The 10,703-nt window shown below is 41.4% G+C and overlaps 1 protein-coding gene across 2 annotated transcripts in view; it reads left to right on the forward strand.

Annotated features, from left to right (window-relative positions):
- Positions 1-10,703, forward strand: part of LOC107707829 (cholecystokinin receptor-like) — a 39,362-nt gene that overhangs the window by 23,786 nt on the left and 4,873 nt on the right. For both annotated transcript variants that reach the window (XM_016511921.1, XM_016511922.1), the window contains 2 exons: positions 4,072-4,333; positions 7,735-7,862. In XM_016511921.1, the coding sequence (XP_016367407.1) occupies positions 4,072-4,333; positions 7,735-7,862 (390 nt within the window). The remainder of the gene's footprint in view (positions 1-4,071; positions 4,334-7,734; positions 7,863-10,703) is intronic.

The following is a 10,703-nucleotide window of genomic DNA, read 5'->3' on the forward strand; positions in this document are numbered from 1 at the left end:
GGCTTCCAGACGCTCCAAACACTATACAATTCAGGAGGGCGGTGGAGCGGAGGTGGAACAGGGGCGGGACGGAGGGCCAGGTTCACGTGGAAGTGGAGGGAACGGGGACTAAGGCAGAGCTGGCAGAGCAGGGCACCAAGGCGGAACAGAAAACCAGGGTGGCGCCGGCAGTACAGGTGGAGCTGAGGACCACCACAGCAGAGCAGACGGGACTGAAGATCCCAACGGCGGAGCAGAAGACCACCAGAGCAGGACAGAAGACCTCCACGGCGGAACAGACGGAGCAGAAGACCACCAGACCGGAGCAGATAACCACCAGACCGGAGCAAATGGAGCAGAAGACCACCAGGGTGTAGCAGACGGAGCAGATGACCACCAGACCGGAGCAGACAGAGCAGAAGACCACCAGATCGAAGAAGACGAAGCAGAAGACCACCAGACCGGAGCAGATGGAGCATAAGACCACCAGACCAGAGCAGAAGGCCAGCAGAGCATAGCCGAAGACCACCACAGCAGAGCAGACAGAGCTTTGGCCCACCAAAGCATGTCGGCAGACCACCTCGGCGGACCAGAGTGATCTGGAACCCATGGCAGGGACTGAGACCTAGGGAAAGCAGAGACAGACAACACTAATACATTAAATAATACAGACAACACTAATACAGGAAATACATTGGACTTATTTACAATGGCCTTGGGAATCACTGATAGGGCTAAAAGTTCAGTGGTGGTCTCCTTGAGAGTGACTGGATAGACAGACAGTTCAATATTAAATGCATTGGTTGGAATAGGACTGGCAGATAGCTCAAAATCAAGGGCAATGACAGGCTGAAGCAGACAGTTCAGTGACAGAAACTGGCAAGACAGTTCAAAATCAGACTCATTGAGGGAAACTGGACTGACAGGTAGTTCACAAACAGATTCATGGGTTGATATGGGATAGACTGACAGTTCAAAATTGGATGTATTAACTGAAACTGGACTGGTAGATATTTCACACTCAGATCCATTAATTGAAACTGGACAGACAGATGGTTCAAACTCAGACTCATTGACTGTAATCGGACAGACAGAAAGATCATCAGACATAATACTCGAAATAGGGCAGACAGATAGGTCAAAATCAATAGCATTGATAGGAACTAGACAGGCAGACACTTCACACTCAGACTCATTAATTGAAACTTGACAAACAGGTAGTTCACTTGTGGTCTCTCTGGCAATGGCAGGGTTAGCAGCTCAATCAGAAAGTTTATTTAAGGCTTTCGTAGCCGTGACAGGCAGGGTTGAGAGTTCCCGAACTGCCCTCATGGACGGGTCGAGACAAGACACAAGTTCATTGATGACCTCCATAGCCGATACAGGACAGGCAGAGAGTTCACAGACGGCCTCTATAGCCATAACAGGACTGGCAGAGAGTTCACAGACGGCCTCCATAGCTGTTACAGGACTGGCAAAGTGATCACAGACGGCCTCCATAGCCGTTACAGGACTGTCAGAGAGTTCACAGACGGCCTCCTTGGCCGAGACTGGACAGGACGAGAGTTCATAAGTGGATACCACTGACACCTCTGGAGGTTCCGCTGTGGATGCCGCCACCTCTGGAGGTTCTACAGCTGTACCATCAGAAAACAGGGAGAGTTCATTAGTATCCTTCTTAACAAGACAGGTACAGAGTTCAACAATGGTTCCTTCGACCGAGACATGACAGGCTGAAAGTGCATTGCTGGGCGCTACCACCGCACAAGGAGCTGAAGCGAGCGCCGCCGCCTCGGGAGGTTCTGCCGCCTCAGCCGCCACCTCTGGAGGACCTGGAGCGAGCACCGCCATCTCTGGAAGTTCTGTGGTAGTGTATGCAGCCCAAACACACCAAAAAGCGATTCCCATCATGGGAAGCGCTTCAGACAGGGGAAGCAGTTCAGGAACAGGAGGGCTAGAATGAGTGGGTTTTGGAATACCAGCTGCGCCTGCTGAACACCAGTGGTGGATCCAATTCTGACGAACTGACCTCGGAGATCTGGGTGCAACAGACAGGAAGTGGCCAGACTCTGGACGATCAGCTTCGACGTGACGTGACTCTGGACGAACAGCTGAGACGTGACTTGGCTCTGGAAGATCAGCTGAAACGTGACGAGACTCTGGGAGATCAGTTGAGATGTGATGAGACTCTGGGAGATCAACTGTGACTTGACTTAACTCATGAAGATCAGCCGTGACTTGACTTGACTCATGAAAGACAGCAGTAGCATGACACGGCTTTGTTGTCGATGCCATTTTGTGAGCGCGCTCCGGTGCGGCCGCAATTTCACGAGTGGATTGAATCACCGGAGTAGCGATCAATATACTTGAATGTCTCAGGGGTTTGCGGCTTACAGAGTTCAGCAGCCGCCATTACAGGCACAGACACGGTGTCACGTTCTTCCTCCGCGACACCCACAGTAAACAAAGAGTCAACAGTCAACAAAGCATTATCCACAAACTGAACGAGTGACGAATGCAGACCCTCGCGAATGAGCTTTGACTTTAACGGCTGATTAATGCCCTCGCAGAAAAAGTCTATTTGAATACCAGCTGCGCCTGCTGATCCTTCACGCTGGATGCCAGTCGGGAATTCTGACGAACTGACCTCTGAGATCTGGGTGCAACAGACAGGAAGTGGCCAGACTCTGGACGATCAGCTTCGACGTGACGTGATAGGACAAAATCTGGCAGATCAGAGAAGTAAGCGAGATCCAAATACTCTTGTACATAGTCCTCGAGTGATCGTGTTCCCTGCTCGAGGGCTAATAATAGTCTTGTAATGTCCATACCTGGCCAACGTCCATATGAAAAGCTGCTGGATCCTTGTACGGCCGAGTATTCTGTTACGGGCCGACAGAGATGAGAGGCATGTGGATCCATCTGCAAAGCTTTATTAAACGAAGACGTAGTCGTAAAACAGGCAAGGTTCTCAGTTGAGATGTGATGAGACTCTGGGAGATCAACTGTGACTTGACTTAACTCATGAAGATCAGCCGTGACTTGACTTGACTCATGAAAGACAGCAGTAGCATGACACGGCTTTGTTGTCGATGCCATTTTGTGAGCGCGCTCCGGTGCGGCCGCAATTTCACGAGTGGATTGAATCACCGGAGTAGCGATCAATATACTTGAATGTCTCAGGGGTTTGCGGCTTACAGAGTTCAGCAGCCGCCATTACAGGCACAGACACGGTGTCACGTTCTTCCTCCGCGACACCCACAGTGAACGCGGAACCGACAGACAACAGGGCATAATCCATAAACTGAACAAGTGACGAACACGGACCCTCGCGAATGCGTCCATATGAAAAGCTGCTGGATCCTTGTACGGCCGAGTATTCTGTTACGGGCCGACAGAGATGAGAGGCATGTGGATCCATCTGCAAAGCTTTATTAAACGAAGACGTAGTCGTAAAACAGGCAAGGTTCTGACAATGGCAAACAGGTATATTGAGGGCAAGACAAAGAGTAGTCCGGTAAACAGGCGTGGGTCAATCGACGGCGAACGTAATCCAAAGGGCGAGGCAAACGGGTAATCCACAGACAGGCAATAGACCAGGCGAGGTACAAACAAAGTCCGAGAAGGCAATACAAAAGGTAATCCAGGGCAGACAAGAGTTCCGTGGCAGGCAGCAAAACAGACAAAATGAGGAGACAGTCTGCGATACAAGACTCGGGTAAAAGATCAAGGCGAGACAAAGACTAAGACTAGGAACTAGGCAAACTCGGAATGGCTCCGTAACGTTGCTATCTCTAACGTAGCGATAAGCGCAAACAATACTTGGCAGTGAGGAAGAGGAAGTCCATGGCTTATGTAGGGTGTTTGATTGGTTGCAGCTGTGTGTGTAATCAGTGCAATGGATGATGGGAAATGTAGTCCGGGGTGACATGCAACAGTTTGTGTAGTGTGAGAGTCAATGTAACTGGAAGGCAACATCTGGTGGCGAGCAGACGGAAAACCACGGACCAGATTTGTGACAGTATTAAATATATTTTAATATTATTAATTTTAAATATTAATGTACTTCCCTTGTCTACATTCTCTTCACAGGTATATCTGTCAGCATCTCCACCTTCAGTCTGGTGGCCATTGCCATTGAAAGATACAGTGCCATTTGCAACCCGCTGAAGTCCAGGGCATGGCAGACCCGTTCTCATGCCTACAAGGTCATTGCTGCCACATGGGTACTATCTGTGGGTATCATGGTGCCCTATCCTGTGTTTAGTATACTGGTGCCATTCAACAAACCAAACAACATCATGGCTCACATGTGCAGGCTTGACTGGCCCATCAGCCAGGTGGAACAGACTTGGTGAGTTACTATTATTACATTACTGTTTTTCTTTTATACTATACTAAGGCCATGACACACTAAACCAATGACACTGACTGCGAAGACTACAGCCAAAGGCCAGCTAGAGTGTACAATCTATGTCTGCGTGAGAGGAAATAACTTACTATACCAGCAGGCAGTAGTAGTCTATATTTGTCATTCAAAAAGAGAAAGCTAAACTAGGATTGTTGATATACAAACTGTGAACAAAGTACTTGTGTACCATTTTGAATGGAATCATTCAAATGTTTATGAATCATGTCAATCACTTTCTTCATTCTAGACGGCCATGTCGTTATGAAAATATTTGATATAGTATTGGTTATGCTCAGGTAAAATGACATAAAATTAGAAGAGCTTCTGTGTATGTTCACTTGACTTTGTCATTTGCTCGCTTTGCTCGCTTTAGGTTTTCTTCTCATGCACTGGTTTGCTAAGATGAACAGCCAATCAGAGTGACCTTTCCCACTGACTGTCGATGGCATGGAACACATCACAAAAACTAAGCTGACAGACACTCAGTGATGGCCAGCTGCTGGGTTGGTGTGTCACAGCCTTTAGTTGCTTATTAAATGCTGTTTATTCCAGTCCTGCTCCTGGAGGGCTCCTTTCCTGCAGAATTTAGCTCCAACCTGCTCCAATACACCTGCTCAGAAGCTTCTAGTGCTCCTGAAGACCTTGATTAACTGGTTTCAGACATATTTAATTAAGGATGAAGCTAAATTCTGCAGGAAGGCATGGTGCGTTCAAGCCCTTCTGGGACGTTCGTATTTACAAGTTGGAAAGTTGCAATTACGCCATCAGATGCATTCAAATTACTTTGGTCAGAGCAAAATGGTGATGTACATTTTCTACAAAAAATACAGCAAGATTTTTTAACTCTACTTCTACAAAATTATTACAGTATGTGCATCAGTATTGTTCTTTTTATGTGCACTCAATTGATAAAGGTGCTGTAAACTGAATTGTTATGTATTATATAGTAATTGTGCAATACTGTAGTATTTAGTATTCACTAATTATCTAGTGTTATTCCAAAAAAATAAGAATTTCAATAAATTTACCATCAGTTAAGATTCTGCAACCATTGTGTCTGCCATGTTTTCTCACTAACATGCTCCAACTTGGAAACTAATGACTCAAAGAAAACAGTTTTTCCTACTCATAATTATGACTTTGTGGTGGTATTCAAGTGCATTCAACTTGCATAAGATATTTCAGTTGCATTTGCACTTTTGATAGTCACTATAAGTAACTTTGCAACTGCATGTCAGCTAACTATTACTGGTAGTAGACTGCAGGTACAGTAGCTCTGCAGGTGGAGGATTGGACACCTTTGTTTTATAGGAGGAGAGACACCCCCTCATTGGGGGTAATAATTATACATTGCATGATGAGTCATTTCTCAAAATGTTATCTATCTATCTATCTATCTATCTATCTATCTATTCAATTCAATTCAATTCAAAATTGCTTTATTTGTATTATGTATTTTACTATCTATCTATCTATCTATCTATCTATTCAATTCAATTCAATTCAAGTTTATTTGTATAGTGCTTTTTACTATCTATCTATCTATCTATCTATCATCTATAGTATGTGTATATGTGCAGTATATGTGCAATTCTATACAGAAAGGGTATGAGTGGAAATAAAAAAAATTTCAACAAGCAGTCCCTGCTGAGAATAAAATGGAGACAACCACAACCACTCTGTATAGCAAGGACAAACGGTAGGACCAATATAGAACTAACTAGCATAAACCAGAGCCTGGAAATTCATGCTGGTTTAAGCTGGTCTATAAGCAGGTGACCTACTGTCAGGACTCAGCTCTAAATAAGTTCAAAATGCATAACAAGAGCAATTAAATCTTGTTCATTAACTGTGACGCTGAGGTCCAAACCTCTATAGTATTCACGATCTCTCTCTGTTCAGACATTCATGTCAGATGCATCATATCAGTTAACAAGAGCTTCACACAAATCACAGCCTGCTGGTTCAAGTCGTGGTCAGAGACTGGCTCAGAGGGTGGTTGAGCTCCAGAGGGCTCGGATTTTTGACTTTCATACTGTAACTGTAGAAACAGGCAAAGTACCATTGATGCACTAGGAAATCTCAAAATTACAACTTAATAATTTTTTTTATTTATTTATTTTTACATTTTAGCAGGATTGATTGAATTACACATACTCCAGCTGCTTTTAGAGAGTGTATCACCTAATGCAGCATGGGGCATGCCACACAATTTGGAGTACCAAAAAAAACAAAAAACAAAAAAAACACAACCCACCACTTGAGAACCACTGGGTGTAAAGGATTGACCCACCACAAATAAAGATTCAGAGAAGCCAGGCCTACTACTATCCTATAGCAACACACAGGTATTAAATATCACACATTATAAATTTGTTTTGCATAAAAAGGTGCTTCCCAATATCACACCCTCATCTCTTACATCCACTTCCTGGTTGGATTAGTATTGCTTTTATTGCCTTTGTGCTGGAGCTCATAATGAATTTGAAAGCCACACAGGAAACAAGAGGAGAGAAAAGTGTCTTTGATATCAGATAAGTGCAGCATGGAATGAAGCTGTAAGCACAAAGCTGTCTGATAGAGGAAAAAGATCAGAAGAACGGACTACCGGAGATGCTGTCAGGGAACACTCCCACACTGTCATTTGAATATTATAAAATGACATCATATTACGGGGTAGAGCTTTTTAATTTAAAGTTTGACATTCAAGTATTGCTTTGTCCCATTGTATGCCAGAGCTGACCATCTGACCAAATAATTTTAAATACTGTGTGACTGAATCTAAAGCTTGTGTTGTTTGTTGCAGATCATTTGAATAGACTGCAAAAGCTAGTTAAACAATACTATAATGCGGTTGTACTGAATATTACTATGGCTGCAGGTTATCAAAACAATCAGATTTTTAGTAATATCCTGTAACTGTAATAATTGTGTATCATGCTGCTCATCCAGATAACTGAAACCATCTTCTATCTCAGTTAACAACTGTAGTGACAATAACCTCAGAGGAAGTATGAATATTACTGTATCAATTGTTACTACAGAACTATTAGATTAGAGAACCTCTGAATTTCAATTGAACCTTAGATCTTCTTCGATCAATACACCAAAACACACCAGGGCTGTGTTTCCCAAAAGTGCTGTAAGCCTATTAGAGAGCATTGTTGTCAATGGTTTCTACAATCTACTTAAGTTTACCATTCTTTTGGAAAAGGCAGCTTAGTACAGTATCACCTGTCATTTGTTCTAATTAGTCCACTACTGACGTGCAGTCCTTTGGTTTCATCATCTGTATACTCTACCTTTTCATTGAAAGATATTTTTTCTCTCTTTCTCTCTGTTAGGTATGTCTTGTTGCTCTTCATTCTGTTCTTCGTCCCAGGTGTGGTGATGATAATTGCCTACGGTCTCATATCCAGAGAACTTTACAGAGGGATTCAGTTTGAACTGGAGCAGAAGAAAGACTCTAGGGGTATGAACCATATTTTAAAGCCCTTACACCACAATTTCAATTAGCCCTCAAAGCAATGAGTTGCCTGAAGCATGCCTGTTTACTTTGATAAACTGGACTAAATTGGATTGGCATCTGGAAAACTTCAAAAAAATTGCACTAATTCTGAATTGTTTCTTTTTGGAAACATTTTGGAAACTTTTTTTTTGGCATGATGTAAGTGCTGCAAGTGAGGCTGCTGTTTTTTTGCCCATCCTTAAATGCTTGACACTCTTCTCTCTCCATTTGTGAGAGAGGCTGCTTGACCCATGTCTCCCATGGCGAAGACTGAATGCACTAAGGTCATGCTGAGTACCTCCCTGGGCGTTAAGGCTGTTTGTGCACTGATGTGCTGGATGTAAGTTCTCTAAGGGACAAGCTTTAGACAACTTCAGTGAGGTGGAAAGAGATACTTCGGAGGGCATTTCAGTTAAAGACCTCCACAGGTACCATTTATTAGAAGTATTCTTTAAAAAGTACTATTTGTACCTGTCTTGTGCCATTGCTGTGATCAAATAAATGAGACTGGAAAAAAACAAAGAGAGTAAATAGTGAAGTTACTGTTTTGGCGAACTGAGAGTAGGGACATGCAGAAGGTCTTACATATTTAAACAGGATACTGGTTATACAGGTTGTTATTTGCACTACTATGCAACTCTCTAGTATCAGGTGCTTGCAGAGTGTTACAAGATACTTTCTATAAAAATGAGCCCACGCATCCTCCTTATGTTGTTGTGCTCTGCCAATTCCCACTTTATGCCATCTGCATTAAACCGCGGTGTCGAGTTGTCTGAAGTGTCTTTGGACAGTGCATTGAAGAGGTTATGATCTCATGCTCTAGGATTTTTATGTTTAGTAAATAAGTAATAATAAAGTCAAAATATACTGTATACTCTACTTTCATGCAGCACTGCAAACCTGCAGCTCAGAAGTTTGTATATTTTATTTATATATGCAACTTAATTAAAACAACATATATACAAAAATCTGTATGTTTATATATGTTTTTTGGGTCACACTTTATTTTAAGGTCCAGTTCTCGCTATTAACAACCCACTAACTATGACGTTTGCCTTAATAACCTACTAATTTGCTGCTTATTAATAGTTAATAAGGTAGTTGTTAAGTTTAGTTTTTGGGTAGGATAAGGGATGTATAATATGGTCATGCAGAATATGTGCTTTATAAGTGCTAATAAACAGCCAATATGTCATGCTAATATGTCCCTATACTAAAGTGTTACCGTTTTTTGTAATAAATATACATGACATATATGTCCAAAAATGTATTATGCATACATAAACATGCATATTTGTATAGCTTAGATATACTCACCAGCCACTTTATTACAGTAGGTACACCTTGCCAGTACCAGACAGGACCTCCTTTGCCTACAAAACTGCCTTAATTTTTCGTGGCATAGACTCAACTGTGTGCTGGAAACATTCCTCAGAGATTTTGATCACGCAGTTGCTGCAGATTTGTCAGTTGCACATCCAAGTTGCGACTCTCCCGTTTCACCCTATCGCAAAGGTGCTCAACTGGATTGAGATCTGGTGACTGTGGAGGCCAATTTAGTATAGTGAACTCAATGTCATTTTCAAGAAACCAGTTTGAGATTATTTGAGCTTTGTGACATGGCATGTTATTCTGCTGTAAATAGTGATAAAATGATGGGTACACTCAGGGCCGCATTAAGACCTTACTGGGCCCCGGGGCTATGACTTACTGCAGGGCCCCCTATTACTATATATAGGCATATATATATATATATATATAGCTTTAAATAGGATTTTTATCCTATCAAAATTTTGATGCATTGAAATTTTATAATGTTTGTTACCAATTTCAATATTTAAAAAAATAAAATAAATAAAAATAAAAAATACTAGCCTAAGTAAAAAACAAGCTTATACTTAAGACAAGTAAATAGACACAAATGACAAATTACAAAAATAAATAGACCTACCTGAAACATTTAAAGCACTGAATAAGACATTATATTGTATAAAATAATTGTACAAATAAACTGAATAGTCTTCACTGTATAAATTCAATATACATTCATTCTTATTTATTTTACAAAAGTGATTCGGTCAAGGACAGTGAGTGATTTTCTTTCTAATGTTTGATTAACATTATTGACATAAATTTTAACAGCAGCAACAAGCTTAGACTTAAGACAAGTAAACAGCCACAAATTACAAAAAAAAATAGACCTACTTGAAACACTTAAAGCACTGAATAAGAAATTATATTGTATAAAATAATTGTACAAATAAACTGAATAGTCTTCACTGTATAAATTCAATATACATTCATTCTTATTTATTTTACAAAAGTGATTCGGTCAAGGACAGTGAGTGATTTTCTTTCTAATGTTTGATTAACATTATTGACATAACTTTTAACAGCAGCTAAATTAGGCTGCTTTAGAGGAATAGCTAACCCAAAAATCAAAGGTCTGTTGTTGTTCTAAACCTGTATGAGTTTCCTTCTGCTATTGAATGTAAAAGTATATGAAGAGAACAATACTGGTAACCCAACAGTTGCTAGGCCTCCATGACTCCCATAGTATGAAAAACAAAATACACTACTGGAGTCAATGGGGACCAGAAACTTTCTAGTTATGAACATTCTTCAAAATATCATCTTTTATGATGAGGAGAACAAAGAAATTCATACAGGTTTAGAACAACTTGAGGTTGAGTAAATTATGACAGTATTTTCATTTTTGGTTGAACTATCCCTTTAAAATCTCATCATATTAGGATCTCATATAGCCTACTACTACACATGCTTTATATTTAACTATTAACGTTC

The sequence above is a fragment of the Sinocyclocheilus rhinocerous genome, unplaced genomic scaffold (genome assembly GCF_001515625.1).
Source record: "Sinocyclocheilus rhinocerous isolate Xijiao unplaced genomic scaffold, SAMN03320098_v1.1 scaffold1256, whole genome shotgun sequence".
NCBI lineage: Eukaryota > Metazoa > Chordata > Actinopteri > Cypriniformes > Cyprinidae > Sinocyclocheilus > Sinocyclocheilus rhinocerous.